This window comes from Nothoprocta perdicaria, unplaced genomic scaffold, assembly GCF_003342845.1.
Source record: "Nothoprocta perdicaria isolate Ctin4 unplaced genomic scaffold, notPer1 scaffold_146, whole genome shotgun sequence".
Lineage (NCBI taxonomy): Eukaryota > Metazoa > Chordata > Aves > Tinamiformes > Tinamidae > Nothoprocta > Nothoprocta perdicaria.
In genome coordinates, this window is record NW_020454605.1 from 716,449 (window position 1) to 733,508 (window position 17,060).

The 17,060-nt window shown below is 40.4% G+C and overlaps 1 protein-coding gene across 1 annotated transcript in view; it reads left to right on the forward strand.

Annotated features, from left to right (window-relative positions):
- Nucleotides 1–17,060, forward strand: part of TENM4 (teneurin transmembrane protein 4) — a 321,343-nt gene that overhangs the window by 184,412 nt on the left and 119,871 nt on the right. The window contains exon 12 of the mRNA XM_026034516.1: nt 16,427–16,612. Coding sequence (XP_025890301.1) covers nt 16,427–16,612 — 186 coding nt within the window. The remainder of the gene's footprint in view (nt 1–16,426; nt 16,613–17,060) is intronic.

The window sequence follows — 17,060 nt, forward strand, 5'->3', positions numbered from 1 at the left end:
AATCAGTGCCAGTTCAGCAAAGMAGTTGTGCTATGTCCCAATGAAATCTCTAGGACTGTGGCTGCAGGTGCCAGTGCCAAAGGACAGCTCCATTTGCAATCCACATTGAGAAGAATATTCTAAGAGCAGCCTAATTTTCTTGAAAGCCAGAATAAACTGTGAGAAGATACCATGGGGTTTCCAGCTCTCAAAGTCTTCAAGTCAAGTAGACTTGAAGAACACCGTCTGGAAGTTGCTCTGTGTTTGTTTATAAGTTATCAGGCAGTAAAGGAGTAGCTAGGTGCAAGTCTGTGAAATGTCATCTGTAGAAAGTAAGSCTAGACTGTCTGTCCACCTTAGACTCTAAATCTTTCAGGTAAATAGGTAGATTTCACTTGCCTTCAATGGCAATCTAAGATGATCACAGATTGCTGCTAAATCCCTTAGCTTGTCATAAGATAATAATGTTACAGAGATTGCTGTTTCCTGTTGGTCTGTCTCTCTTTTTCACCTCAGTTAGCCTGTGCCATCAAAGACCAGCAGTGCATTTCAGTTTGTTTTGAGTTCTTCTCTGCATGGTATTGTAGAAAGAATTAATGATGTGCCTCTCTGATTTTGCTTTTTGTGTGTGGCCACTGTGAGTATGGCTTGGGATAGGGCTGCTGCCTCATTATTTCAGTTTTTTCAGTCTTTAGCAGGAAAAAATCCTCTAATCATATTTCCTTCTTTCATACAAGGGGCAGTTTTTTAGGGTCCCCATTTCTTCAGCATGGGGTTCTTTTTTGTTTGGGGTAGATTTCCAAATACAAAATATCTTGTTGTGAGGGCTGCAGAGGTAAGTCAAATGCTAACTGTAGAAAAGAAATTCTTTCTCAGAAAAAAAAAAAAGAAACATCTTGAATTCTGCCAGGAGAGGATAAAACCACACTCCTTTTTGCATCTTGGTGCTACTGTTGTACAGACAAATGCAAAAATGTCCTGTATAACCCAGCTGAGTTAAACAGTCTGAGGCAATCCTTAGTACAMGAGGGGTAATTAAGGAACTATTCATCCTAACCCCTTTTCTCCAGAGCCTGCAATCCCAGATTCACTATATCCCAGGCTTTTGGCTTGCTGTCCCCCCTCACCTCTTAATGAGCCCTAGCAAAGCATCTAGCTCTCCAAGCATGGCAGCTAATGAAGCCCATATAGGGCAGCTCTTAACCTCTTATGGGAAGAAGGAAACGACCTGTGCTGCAACATAAAACAGAGTTTCATATGTGATAAAATCTCACTCTTAACCTATTTAAAGGAAACCAGATATTTATGGCTAATCCAGGGGCTACAGAACACGTGTCGTAAGAGATATTTAAGTGTAGTGAAATGAACAGACAAATCAGGTTATCTGCATTTAGGCCACCGTTCCCCAAGAGGATCTTACTGATGAATCAGGAAAATCCTGCAATTGTAAGAACAGTTTTATATTTTGATCCAAAACAATTCTTAAAGGAACAAAGTTATCTAATGTTGTCTTTTACTTTCCTCAAATTACTGTCCTCAAAAGCAGCAATTTTCACATTGTTCTTCGTTTGTCATTGACGTCTTGACATGCACAGTACTATGCACTAGAAGCATCTGAAACTTGATTATAGAAAGCAGGAATAGCAATTAAGTTTTCTATATGGTAATATATTATTTTGGGGGGGACCATGGCAATGGCCATACATTAATTGCATGAAGCTAAGGATTCCTTCTCTATCACTCATTGATACTGACTTGCTGTATGCACAGTTGACATTGAATGCTGTACAAGTAAAAGTGAACTGGAGCAGTAATAGAAAATATTACTTTTTATTTGGGGATCCTGAATTGGGAGGTTCATAAAATCATAGGTTGTACATTTAGTGGTTAAAGTTGGGAAACTGAAGCTGGGACTCACTGCAGAAGTTTTATTTCATGAGGTTTTACTTCACATTTTGAAAAGGCTAAGAGAGCTTGTCTGGCCAGAGATTGAGACTGAGCTTGCATGGGGATATTTCATTAAATCCGCATGTACGTTGATCCCATCCATACGTTCTCTCACCACTTTGCTTCTACCAGTGTTTTTGGAGAACATATTTAACATTTAACATGTTAATTTAACATGTTATTTAACATAACATGACTGTCCTTTTCCCTTCAGTGACATGGAAGAAATAATACTTTCCAGTGATTTATTGCCAATCTTAGTTACTGGGGTCTATATATTTAGGCATTCATAATTTACCTTAGGCAAGTGCAGATGATCCACTTCAATAAAGTGTTTCAGAGAAAAAATTGCTCAGCTTTTGGGATATCTTCAGCACCTGAAACTGTCCACTGAAAAACTACCTTTACTTGCAAAAGTTCTATTAATTGTATATATAGCCATTATTTTCTCAGTGAGAAACCACTGAACCTGCTTGCCCATTTCTTGTAAGATTATTCCAAATGCAAACTGAATGCACAGCCTGCAGGAGTCATGATTTCAAAGAGAAGAATAAACTGTCTGGATTGATCCAAAGGGATGCAAAAGCTGAGGATAAGGTTTTCCTACCCTGACCCTCACTGTCAGCTGAGCATTTTTCTGAAGAATACACAAAGCCCAAGACAGGAACAGAATTTCAGATGATTCCTCTCCTCAGCATTTCCTAATGATCTGCCCACCAAGCTGGGAATAGTCAATCCAGAAGTTGTGCCTAGAGAGTCCCAGGCCCAGCTCCCAGATCCTCTGAATTTATTTCATAGGTTTTAGGCACTTAGTAGGTTTATAAATATAAATTCCACTGCTGAAGATGAATGCAGAGATTTTAAGCACTTCGCCTCTCATGCTGGCCATACCTACTCTGGCTGGAAATATTATAAATATCTTTAATGGGCAGGAAGAATTGGTTTTGGTTGAAGCCCAGTTTCATGACAGTCCTGCCTCTAGGCGCTTCCCGTGACAGGACCAATTTAGCAGGATCGCTGTCCTGCTGAAGGACAGCTGCAGAAGACTGCTCATAGACAGATAGATGCCCCTGGAAGAGAGTTTAATTGATTCCTCACTGACTCTGCTGCCTCCTCATTTGGATACTTCATGTTGCTTTGGAAGAGCTTGGCTTCCAGCCTGTGATGGATCCTCAGTTCTGCTGAGTAACTGTAGAAAACTCAGCAGTGATCGCGGTCACAGATTCCTCAGGAGAGAGGGAATTGCGGAACTGTGGTACATAAAGTGAAATGAAATTAAAGAATCATCTCTGAGCCRCTGTGCTTTGTTAAAAACGTCTAGAAGAGGCCTCAGGCTGCAACGTCTCTGATGTCTCAGTATGTCTCATTGCAGAGAGACTGTATTCTTTATAAGTTAATGMACAGTGCATTGAAGTCAATGGAAAAGTTCCTGTTTACTTCAAGTGTGGGTGTGTCAGTTCAAGTCAACTGACAAATAATGATTAAATTGAGGATTCTGTATACACTGAGAATATTATTATATTTTTGACTGATCTTTTTTAGTTTCAGTTTAGTTACCTAACTCATCAAGGGAGAAAGTTTTTTAGATAGCAACCAACAGAGTGCTCCACCACTAAGTTGTTCAGTTCATTTAAAGAGTCAGTTTTTATATATTACAATTAATAGATAAGGAGACTAGGAAATATGAACTTTTAARGAGGAAAGTCAAAGCAAATGCATTGATATTTTCTCAGTGCTTGTTCTCATCAGGAATGCTGCAGGAGATCACACACACACACTGTGCAGAAACCCAGATCTCATATAACTTGCCAGACAATGTCATATCGTACTGGTGAGATGTTACCAGGATTAACACAAATATGTGGGATAAAAATTGATTCCCTTGGGCTCGTTGGTGTCAGCCTTACCAAAGAAAAATTAGCTCATGTTAAATTTATGTCCTGCCCAAGGCCAACCAGCTAAAAAATCATCCCTTGAAAATGCTCACATAAGTCCATCTTTAAACTATCATTTTCTTCAATAAGAAGTAGAATATCTCTTTAAAATATGGATATTACATCAGCTGCTACATAAAATAGGTCTGTACCTCAGTACAGGATAGAGCTGCTCCCCCTGTAATGCCTAAAGAGGTCACTTGTTTGTAATTTTTRTACTTCTTAGCTTAGAAACACAGTGAGAAGAACACTAAACCACAGGACACAACATCTGAAATTGAAAAACGACCATTTATTTTGGATCTTAATGACTGAAGAAAAAGATACCAGGCTCTTAGAGATTATCAAATGCCACTTCAAATGAACTTCTTCCAGCTTGTAGCTTGATTGTCTCACTGCCCTTACAGCTTTTCTGCTTCACAAATAGTTTTCTGGAGGGATATGTGTTACAGTAGCACAAAGTCTTCAGAGCTAGATTTCTGAAGAAACTATCAAAATCTGTTCTGGCTCAATAGTAATATTACAAACCTGCTCCTAAAGGCCTTACTTTAGAACCCCTTTAGAACTCAGCAAAGGCCAGGAGATGATTTGTACAGCAGAAATTTGAGAATGAGCTTTACAGAACCATAATGTGCTGATCCGTGAACCTGTGATCTTCCCCATTTTAATTAAGTGCAGAGAAGTAAGTTTTCTCCCTGGCAGGATAAAGAATGTGCAGCCCAGCACTGTTACGCCAGATTATCAGAGGCTTTGCCTAGCAGATATCTGCTTTGTGAATTCTGAAGGCATAAATGAGTCCAGAGAATCAAAAGCATTAACATGAAACTAGCATTACACAACATAAAGTGTTTGATATGGCTGGGATTGTGAGTAGAGATTTTGGTCTACTCAGTCTCAAGATGATTCCACCCTTTAAAGTCTTTTAAGTATTTTATTAAAAATGCAGTAAAACACTCAAAACAGTGAAAACATCTGAAATGAAAGAATTCATGAAGGCTTTCATTTTAAAACCCTTTCACTCTCTTTTTCCCTTTGATTATAGAAAATGTGTGTAAGAAATCCCTTAGGTAGTTTAAAAAATACTAAGTAATTAATTTTGGAAGGGAAAAAATAGTAGTTAAGTTGGGATATATTTATTGGAGTCAAATTCTTCAAAAAAAATCTTTGTGATCAGAAGAAGAAAGGACATATTAAAAAGGTAGGAACCCCAGCCAGTAAGATAGAAAGCACCACTTATGTTTCAAGTGTGAATTCCTACCTACAAGCTGACAACTGAGATAAGAGACGTGGTGCCTTCCAGTGGCCCATAAGAGATCCATCAAACTTGTGCCTGCTTGGGGATGTGTTTAGGACCTTGCTTTTAGCCACCTTCTTGTGAGCAGCTCCCCAAACATGGTACATGCAGCAYTGGTCAGCTATGGGGGTCAAGGAAGAGAGTGAAGGACCTGCAAACTTGCATTAAAGCTGTCATTTTAAACGTGACCAAGGCCAATGAAAACAGTAGACATTGTTGGTCTGTTTTTGGCCATTATATCACAAAATGCTTGGCCTGATTAGGTCATCTCTCAGACAGACGACAGCGTAGTTCCAGTAATGTGACAAGGAATCCCTGATTTTCCTTGACTTTAGGCTCATCAGCTGTGCTGAGTAAGGCTTGTGTCTCTCATGCGAGCTAGTCTAGCATTTGACCCCCTCAAAGAACACTATTCTCTGTATTCCATTCTCTATTCCAGTCTCTAGTTGTTTGCTGCAACAATTAGGATTCCAAGGRCAACAATTTTACTTTAGCACTCTTCCCAGTCTTAGATGTGTCCTCAGCAGTCGTGCCATGATTAGAAAAGCTCTGTGTTGTTGTGGACTTTTGTTTCTTTGACTGACAACAGCAGCGATGTATCAAACTCYGTGGGGTTCATGCTAGCTTGGATATTTTGCAGAACAGAATATTTCACAACATCACAACAAGCTGTTAAATTCATGGTTAAAATGGGCTACTGTTAAAAGAGGRTGTTTTGAGGATAGTTAAGCAATTTCTATATTTGCTTGTATTATTGAAAGCTTATGCACCACAAATGATCAAATTTTGGCTTGTTCTTGAACATTACTTTTTGAAAGGAAGAGCCTCACAGTTCTTATGTTTTCTGGCCTTACAACATGCCAGCATGGGGGTGGACATAATAGAATATCTGTGCAATAGAATATCTGTATTAAAACTCAGTTAAGCCACTTCTTTAACACAGTACATGTAATCTAACTGTCACAGAGGGACAAGGCATTGTGGATTCTTCATTTTTATTTATTCATGCATTTATTTATTTATTTTTAACACATCCAGCCCCTGACTTCCCTTGTTTTGAACTGGCCATTGTCAAGCTAACTGAAAACCTGAAACTGCAAGCAAAACACTGTGCTTATAAAACCACAGGGATAAATACATGTTTCTTCAGGCTCAGAGCTGCACTGGACGCTTTCTGAACCAAGGTGGGGGATCCCTGATCCATTTAGCCTAAGAGCAAGTCACCAACACACAAAAGATCACGTAGGCTTTCTCTGARTTTTATGATCCTAGATCTCTGCTTCTTCTGAATATTCTCTCTCTTATGCAGAATATTGCTCTAATATCAGCTTGATAGCTATTTCGTGGAATCATAGAATCCTTAAGGTTGGAAGGAGCCTTTAGAGATCATCTAGTCCAACTCCCCTGCACACGCAGGGTCACCTAGAGAGCGTGGCACAGGGCTGCGTTCAAGCAGGTTTGGAAGATCTCCAGAGAAGGAGATCTCTCTCTGGGCAGCATGTTCCAGGGCTCTGGCACCCTCACTGTTAAGAAATGTTTCYTTAAGTTCCTGTGGAACTTCTGGTGCTTCAGTTTGTGGTCATTTCCTCTAGTTCTGTCACTGACCACCACTGACTACAAAACTATTTGTGTGTAGTCACATTGTCTCCTATTTTTTTGCACAAGAGTAGCTTGTACCAGCTTGTACTAGGTACCAGCAAGAGCAGGTACCAGTCTTTACAGCTGCATTCAGGTGATTCCACAGTGACCATGAATTCCTTCCCTGGAGCTGGTGCTGACTTAGACTTTCTACAAACGGTTGTTGGAGGTTCCTAGTTTTCTGAAATCAAGTTAAAATTTTGAATGGCTGAGATGATATAATATAGAAATCATCAAGAAATAGTGTAATAGTAAAAGAGAATGATGTTGAAGGGAGCAAGCAAAACCAACCAGATCTCCTAAGGCCAATGTTCTTCATGTATTGGATGAGAGGCTGTTAAAAGCCAGAAATCCATGATTTAATGGCCTATCTGAAAGGGATGAAGTGGATTTGGTAGAACTTCTCTGCTCCCTTCCGTGTTGTAAGGTGTTTGTACTCTAAAAAGTATCACAATTAGCATTAATGAGCACGTTTTTAATGCTTGACAGATGGAAGTATGAGAGAGCTTTGGAGAGGACTTGCTTCTTTCTYCTGAGTCCTTCCACACCAGTGTTTAAGGCATTAACAGCACTGAGGATAGAGACCTCTTAGAGCTGCTAGTAACATATCCCATTTGTGTGGACAGAGACATCTAACTCCTGGATATGTCAGCCCAGCACATTGCGTGAATATTCTGTCTTTCTTTGAAAAAAAAAAAGGAAAAACAAAAAAAAAAGGAAAAAATGATAATCAAAGTTCTAAGTTACTTGGTTAAGTATAATCTGAAGCAAAACTATGTTGGGGCTGTCAGAGAAGTAATGTTGAGCTCAGAGTAAGGGAATTCCAAACAGCTCTGTCTTATGATTACTTCAGCATACATATTTGAAAATGTTCTGTTGAGTTTATTTTAGACAAAAACAAACTGCATTGAATTAGGAAGGAAATTTAGTTGTTATTAAAGACACTAAACATCAACAAAACACTTTTCTACTGTTARAATCATCATGTCCTTATGGACACAGAGGGAAAATTAAAATCAGTTCAGAAAAGAATCCTTGTTAGTAATTCATTTAATGCACCAGGAATTGTTGCTTTTCTGGGAAGTTTTGACTGACATCCCAGAAAGCACTGAAATGCAATTAAACATCAAAGGGAAAAATAATACTGCACTTTGGGATATTTATTTTTATTCAAAAATCTTGACTTGGAGAAARAAGTCCATCAATATGTGGCATTTCATGTCCTGCAATTTAACAGCAAGAGTCAGTTTAAAATGAAGTTGAGAATAATAAATAAAGAGAAGATTGATAGGAGTACAAAAGTAAATCACAGCTATAGARGAGAAGCTTTAGACACAATGTGATGGTCAGCCTCTAACAATCAAGGAAGAAAATAGGATATAAACATTGTAGAAAGCAGAGATTTACAAAAGGCATCGTACCAGTTTAATGAAATTTCATGCCTTCATGCAAATAGCAAGTCAACGGAATATTGTGGATTCTTGACATTAGATATGTGATACTTTTTTTTTTAAGCAGACAACTATGGGTACCTCAATACACCAGGTAGCTGCATAGACTGGGTAATAGCTTTGCTCTGCTAGCATGAGGATTCCTAGTGACTGGTCCTGTTCTTACTGTGACTGTTTCTAGTGAGATAAAGTCCTACRGTGCTAGGTGCTGTATGTTTAGAGCATGAAGTTCAAACTCAGAGGACAGACAAATATCACTTGAAAGAAATTAATGCACCCCACCCAGCTCTCAGTTTAGAGGTGGAAGGTGGGTCCCAGCACAGTTCTGGGTTAGATCTTCTCGACCTGTTCAACACCAGAGGGAAGCAGCTCGGTGGACCCCTCAGCTCCTTGCTAGGCAGTTTAGAGCTTTCTAGATCCTTTCTTTGAGTGCCAAGAGATAGGTGACTCCTAGAAGGGGATTTGCAGAAGTCACAGAGTAAACACAAAGCTGCTTACACRAGCAAAGAGCTAGCTGCCAAGAGGAAGATGGAGAGAAAGGGCTGAAGTGGGGTTAATCTTTTGTGTCTAGTGAGGGGCAGAGAATGGTCCCAAAGGACTTAGGATTTCAAGCCAACCTGTCTAAACAGATAGACAGATAAGCTGGTTCAATCACTAAGTCTGTGATTCAGAAGTAAAATCTCTTTGAAGAGGAAAAAGTCCTTTTCTATCATGCATATGTTTATGTTTCCCTCTACATTGAAGCCGTGCATCCAGTCCTTGCAGAGCCGGGCAAGGAGCAGCAGCTAGGCTGACTAGGAGACCCTGGTTAGGGTCACACCATAATGCAAAACTGGCGTTCCCCAGTGCAAACCCTCTGAGATGCTCCTTCAGGACATGGCAGGTTACATTTCAGATGGCCTGAGTCACATTTCAAAGCCATCTCTGAAGGTCAGTGCTCTTCATGATGAGGGGTGATTGCACAGGTGGTAGATTAATTTTCTATCTCTGGTTTTACCAAGAAAGCATCTTTTATCTAGTTTTCCTCATTCGTGGAAAGTAAAGAAATAATTGCTTCCTGAGAGATGTATTCAGTCTGCTTAGGTATGTAAAATTCACTGAGATCCTTGAGTGAAGTGGAAAATACGGCTTTATTACCCGCAGTTTAATTACATTAGCAAACAGATTTTATATTTATTGACATAAACAATAATTGTTACTTACTTACGTATTAGTATTACTTACATAACATAAATATTTCTTTAAGTAAATGACTTGTATAAAGACGTTCATTTAGATGGAGCTTGCTTGCACATGATCCCAATCTGTGACGTTATCCCAAGTTGCACAACTTGGGATACTCCTCTACAGTAGTCATTGAATTTGGATGATTTCAGAGGATTTCATGTTTCAAATTCAGTAGGGAAGTGGCAGGGACAGAGTTTTCRGCTCTTTCCTTTTTGACTTTGGCTTGTTTGTATTTTGAACCTTTTCTTACATCATTTAAAGAAATGGACCATTTTAAAGGCCAACTAGTTTTGTGCCTTGTTTAGTTCCAGTACAAGAGTTCATATGTCACTACAGAGCTATCAAATCACATAAATGAGAGTTTTCTTACACTGAAAAAATGTGTTTTGACATGAAACGTATATTTAACGCTGCGCTGCTATTTAAATCATACTGATTATGCACCTTTGTGTTCTTTTTTCATCCAAATCTTTTATCACACACTTTTCTCAGAAACACCCCATAACCCGCTCCCTAAAGTGAATGCATGTTGTGCAAACAAGGCTTAGCCCTTTACCAAACATAGCCATTTAGCTCTGTGTGACTCCCTCATGTGCTTTATTTCAGGAAAAATCCTTGTACTGCTGGAAATCGACTAAGATGAGCCAACTTGACAGTAGAAAAATCCTAGTTAAAACAGATTTTTTAATTATTAAATTTTCCATTAGTTATGTTGAAGGTCAGTGAAATTGACCCAATTTTCAGGAAGCTCTGGGCAATGTCACCTGATCTTGTATTTTAGCACTAAATCTATATTTATTAAAGGATTTAGCAGGCAGGTCAGAGGTAGCTACGTCTCTGATTCTGCATCACATGAATGCAGAAGGGAAATTTTGTTTTGCATTGCTCTTCTCTAAGCTGGGAAGCTCTAAACTGTTGTCAGGCCAATTTGATGATATAGAGGGGAGAGGAGCAGGAGTAAACTTGTGAAAATGGATTTGTAATAAATTAGGTACAAATTGCCATCCTTATCCTTCTTTCCCAGCCCACTTCTTTAATGTAATATGAAAATAACATGAAATTCTGGATTATGCCACATCCTGTATTGGAAGTTGCCATGTCTGTTACATCAATTAGAAAGGGTCATGAACAAAGCATTACACTGGTGGCTAGTGTTTGATGACTTTCTTTTTTCCACTTTCCTTCTGAAGTATCAAAAGCAAGATTGCAGACTTTTTCTTCTTCAGGGGACAGATTTGGGTCATTTTTTAGCCAGATGCGCAAAAAAAGGAAAAAATCAGGTACAAGGCTTTTTATTTGTATGAGTAATTGCTTTAGTATTCTTGCTTCTGAAGTGCTGTTAATGGAGTGTGACCTCGTTACACCTGGCAATGTGCAAATACAGAACAAAAAAAAAGACAGTTGCTGCTTCAGATAGCTGAGATTCTTAAGGATAAAGCAAATAACTACAGACAGAGCCATGATGAGGGAGGCAGAGTAAAATTGCAGTGCAGTTTTGGCCAGTATAACAAGCAGAAGTTAAGGTATATCAGCAGCCACTGTCAAGATTTTGCTCTGTCTCATGATGGATTAGGGTTTCTTGGAGAACCTCATATGTCTGGTTTTACAGACCAGAGGGAAATCTTCTCCTGAGTCAAAGAGGGGATTTTGTCTGAACCCACTTTGAAGACGGATGACATCCATCTCTCTTAAATTATTTGCATGAAAACTAATGGGAAGCCTGCTAGAATGAGGGGACATCAGGGTGCACATTTCTTTGCCATGCCTCAATGGCAGAGTTGGCAYGGAGAGGTTGCAGCTTTTCTCAGGATGTGTCTCTGATGCCTCTGACACCCCCTGGGTGAATCAGCCAAAAGRCAACAGTGCCTTGGCCTCATTCTATTTCAGAAGTTGTCCATATAAGAGGATTTGGGTGAATTGTCCTCTGGAGCTACCTGTCTTTTGTCCTTGACCTGTAGAGAGCAATTGGGCTCAATAAACTATCTCAGCTAAGAGTCTGCAATAGGATGGGGTAGAATCCAGTCAATGGAAGGCACCAAATGATGATGATCGTGATCAAATGATCAAAATCCACAAGGCAAAATATAATTTAACATGATTCTTTAAATAAAACTCCGCATTCATGTTTAAATGTCTGTCAAAGCCTCCAGGGAATGCAAGTGTCAGGGAGCAAAGTACAGGGTATTACTAACCATCCAGGTATTTYCCACAGAGATATATGAACTGATTGTTCCTTATGAAGATAGTGAAACTCATATCCATGCTTAGAATTTGTTAGAGTTGCAAAACTCCAGATTTGGTCAAAAGATTCCCTTCCTTCAAGGAACTGCAGGCATCTTTAAGAGCTGGAAGCCAAGAGGAAGTAAAACACAGTGCACCTTTGGGAGAGGGTAGGGAATGGCTAAGCTATTCATACAAACAGTAAAAGAGATTAAAGATGAAAGAAAATATTTAGCCACCTTTTGGGAACAGCTGATGTGAAAATATTTAACCAGCAGTGCTTTTGTGCACAACCACAGTGTTCTAACCGAGTTTAAATAAGCAGGAGCAATGTAATGCAGCTGGCCAAGGTCTGAATACTGTAAGAGGAGAATTAAAAGCTTTTCTTCCCCTCATTTAAGCCTCAAATGTTAGCTAATTATGTTCTCTAATTTTAGYGACAGAAATGGGAAATGTCAAAAAAAGAAAAAAAAAACCCTACCGTTAAGAATAGAGATGGCAAATTCTATCACTGGGACTGAATGAGGAGGTAAAGATTCACCTGCCCTCTCCCATAAATCAGCCTTAGGAGAATTGAGCTGCCTGAGAGGAGCTGTATTTAAATGGATACTTAATCCGGAATCCCTTTTGATCATTTCTTTGATTGCCACCATAAAGGTAAAGGCCACTCTGGCTATTTAATCATCCATTAGAAATGGAAGTGTTAAAGAGCACCCTGTTAYAGAAGGACCAAGGCGTGGAGCAGGATGTGCGTTGTATGGTTCACATCTACCCCTAAAAGGGCAGCCAAAATGGAAGATTTAATTTTGGGAATGCCTGGTGCCTTGTCAGAAATAATTAAACTGCATTTAAGGAGACTGTCTTGAGTAGTTTGTTTCCCAAGTGATTTTCACAGCTGAGATTCTTTGTTACAGCTTGTGGGGCCTGCGAATCTAAACTACCTTATATATTCATTCTGTGCAATTATATATTCATAACCTGGAGATTGCAGTTCCTTGCCTGGGTGGTGGTATGGCTGGGTCCCAGCTGCGTGGGAGAGGAAACTCAGAAATGCTCCCAGTTCCAGCCCTGGGTCACTGCAGGACCTGTTTGTTTTCGATCGCAGCCCCTGGGCTGTGTGTGCAAAATGGCTCCTTGGMACTACATCATCTGAGAAATATTTCAGTAAAAATGCAAATATTCCAGTGGGTTTTCCATCCTTTTTCATAGGAATGACTATACAGAGATTTTTGCCTTTCAGAAAGGGCTTTTTTTCTCGTTACCATTTTTAATGTCACTTGATTATCCTGGTTTGACACCTTTCAAGAACTCCAAGAAGGCTTCTGAGCATCACTCAAAATAGTTCCCTTTTGTCCCTGATTTTATTTCAGTGCTACCAACCTGTAGATAWCTGGCCTACTATGAGTTGTCATTTAACTGTGTGATAGATACAAGTCAAGACTGAATATCAGGATTATGTAGGATCTCTTTCTCTGCCTGTCACAGAGTTCACACATATACTGCTCAGCCCATCACTTTGCTCCTGAGTGCCTTATTTACTTTATCTGTGAAAATGGGAGTCACATCTAATGTCAAAACATAACCACTAGTGTTCAGACAAATTCTTTGAGATCTTCATGCTGAAGATAAAATATTAAGTAGATAAGTCCTTAAGCTATTCATACTCAGTTTGCAGTCACAAGGTCAGAATCCTCCAGAATGATAATTGCCTTCCATCACTGGGGGTGCTCCATTTCTTTGGAATTTCAGAGCTTCACAGCCCCTTGTGGAGATTTTCTGCAGTGCACGTCGCTGGGCTTGAGGATATTGGTGGGATCCCCACTGGATGGGCCTTGTGGGTCAAAGTTTGGAATGGGAGACAATGAAGATGAGAAGTCATGGGCCTGTTCACTGGATTGCTTGGTGGATAGGGAGCATTTTAGTTTAGTGAAGGATAAATTTCCATGTGTATGCAGAAAGAATTCATTCTGGCTGATAACCAGAGGAGTCATCCAACACTATAGGAGTCCTGTGGCAAAAAGACTACTGGAAAACTCCTGAGACTAAAATACCATCAGTCTCGGACTTTGTGCTCTCTCAAGGCATTTGTTCCTAGTTGAATGAAAGCTCAGTACCATAAATCTAGTTTTTTGTTTGCTTTTTTTTTTAAATCTCTTACTTACTTTATCCTCAGCCAGACTTTGTTATCAGGACAGACAACATTTTGCCTTGTTTTGCTTTTTCAGTACAACTCTATTCCTCCGTTAACTTGAGCATCCATTGAAGCCTTATCTGGCAGGTAGAGAGCGGGGCAAAAAAAACATGTGGCTGGTTCTAGTCCAGGCTGGAACCRCAGAACAGTCCCGTAGCATCAGTCAGTTACTTGCCCTGTGCCTTATGTTCATAGCAAGCACTGCAGTATGGCATTACCTCCCTCATACCTAGAAACTGTGAAAGTCCCTGTCCTAAGAGCAGATGCAAAGTAAAGACTCCTGAAAGCAGCTCCAGAGTCCTTCCTCAGTCACGTCTTTAGCACTTGATAGTGTAACTTCTACTAACTTCCAATAAAGTTTACATAAGAATTTTGTTATATTTAGGTAGCAGGTGGTATTTGCAGAGATACTGCCTCACTTCCACGGTTTAAGCACCCAAGATGGCCAAATATTGTTGCAAATTCAGCTATAACTGGGACAGAGAAGTTCCTGAGTGTCTTAAGAGSATCTCAGCCTCAAAGATTGTTTATTTGGAGGTCTAGATACATAGAATAAAATCCGCAAAACATTTGGAGACATCAGAGCAAGTGAAGCAAAAGGAATCAGAATGGAAAATGTGCCAGCACTCTGAGATGCAGAAGCAGGAACCAGATACTGTTCTCATGCTGCACTTCAAAAATGAGGCACGTTCCAGAAGTGCAAAACATTGCTGTTATCATAGCTACCACTGTCTGAAAAACTCTGTAATTCCTGGGAAAAGGACAGAAAGGTGCATTTCAGCGTAAGGAACTGGAGACTTTGCAGCTCTCTCCAATGGCCTGGAGCAAAACCTCCCTTCTGGAATCGGAGTGGATGTTCTGGCCCTTCCACAGGAGGGTGTCAAAGCCCCTCAACAGCCAGGTTTCCTGTTGCCAGCTGTATTAATTAGGAAGACACCAAAGCAGACTTCAATAAGGCTGAATTTTAGTCAGGTGTGATGTTAATGCAGAATGAGTAGTTTTGAATTTTTTATGTGCAGCCAGTGACCCGAAGTAAATCTCTTGTATAATACCAGTCTCCCCCAGCACCACCCGCCAAGCCTTGAGGCCTGAATTCTGCTCTTAATATGCTCTGAGGCACAAGGAGAGACCCTAGAGGTCTGCTGTTACAGACGGCGTCTGCAATATTTGTACTTTTGAGGGAACAGTTGGGACAACGGAGGGAAAATGAGCTCTGAAGATACCCTAGTTATCTCTTTCTGGGCCTTAAGCCCAGCCTTGTTTAGACAGAGACACTTCTGTTCACATCTTCTCTCCGTACTCCCCAAAGGCAACCATGTCCCTAGTCTCCAAAACCTCTGAAATGGCTCAGTCAAGCAGACTGCGTAAGTGCAAAACCTTTGGGAAAGTTTGACCCAATTTAGATGCAGGAGGCAAAGTAGGAGGGGAGGGAGGAGACCTGGTAGTCCAAGATGAAGCCTGAGTTGCCACAAGGATTGAAGAGTGCCGTTGTGGCCTATACTGGAAGAAAGCTGTGGGGTGATGAGCCTGAAGAAGCAAAAATAGGTGCATTTCATTTAATCTGTGATATAACACTACTTCAGATTTTTTTTTTTTTTTTTTTTTTGCATAGAAATTACCATGATAATGGCAGAAAGAGGTACTTTAACACCTGATTTGTGGGCACCTATTCTCCAGCACTTCTCAGTTTTTCCAGATAAGTGCAGTGCAGATGAAAGTCTCCCAAATTCATGCTAAGAGCATGACATTTTTTAGCCAAAACTCTGTTTGTGGGCCAAAATATTACACATATGTATGTTGTCATGCTCACTGAGGCTCATAGGGGCTGGAGAAGACCAGCACCTCTGGAAAGCCAATGTCCTTTAGCCCTTCTCCTGCTGGGAGGTAAGTGCTAAAATACCCCTGCTTCCATTAACTCCAATAAAACCTGGGAACAAGCACCACCCTACAAACTGCAGCTCATATAGCTCACAAGCATTCCCAAAAAGGGATTTTTAACAGCGTGGGAGGAGAACAGAACTATAGCAGATGCCCAGACGCAACTGAACTAGAAATATTATTAAGTTTAAACAGAGAAGGAGGGATGTAATGAATCCCATTCCCAGAACCAGGAGTTAACAAGCCATAAACAGACTTTGCCAGCTCTTAACTTCGTCGTCAGTGGTTTAGCAGTCCGTTGTTTTCACACTTAACCAAATTTTAATTAAATGTGACTTTTGTTCTGCKTATTGGAAGAGCCTTTCCCCTTGGATTTGGCGATCACAAAAGCTTGAGGAGTGCAAGGGAACTGGAAAGCAAATAGGAGGATCAATCACAGCAGACCTCTGCCATCCGTGTCCCTCTCCTTTTTGTAATACACTTATTAGATTCTTATTGTCAGAAAGGATTAGTGTTATGAGCTCCAGGAATTCCTTTCATTGCCCCATGAGGCAAGGTAGCGAAGTGTGGCCGATTTTCTTAACAATAACATTYTGGATTTTCCCCCCGTCTCTCCCTTTTCTCCACCCATCTCCCCTCCTCTCTGTTTTCTTCCCCTCTCCCACAGAGATTTGTGCAGCTGACTGCGGAGGCCACGGCGTTTGTGTGGGAGGCACCTGCCGCTGCGAGGAGGGCTGGATGGGCACGGCGTGTGATCAGCGAGCRTGTCACCCGCGCTGCAACGAGCACGGGACATGCCGGGATGGCAAGTGCGAATGCAGCCCGGGCTGGAATGGAGAGCACTGCACTATTGGTAGGGAGAAAGAAAAAAAATAGACTACTTTTAAAAGAATAATTGATGGCCGGGGAGAGGAGAAAAGGTGCATGCTTAATTGAATATGTGTGACTTCTTAGTAGCATGAGCACCTTTGTTCTCGGATTTCAAGTTCTGACATCATACGTTTTCATGTGGGAACAAGACAAAATGTCCTTTCATTTGGTGATGACATGGCTATACGTATTTTTATTACAAGATCTGAGGTACGCCTATGTGTGTGTTTTATCTCATAGGGACAAGCTGTCCAACAGCAGCTAGATGCTTAGAAAAACATTCCACTTTCTCTAAAGTTCTTGCTATGGCCTTCAAGTCCTCCTTCTGCTGCACCAACAGCTTTTTCAGAAACACACATCTGATTTAAAGTTTTCTTCCACTTCATTTGCTTCATTATTTGCACTGCCACTTTGCTTGCTAGTAAAAAGAA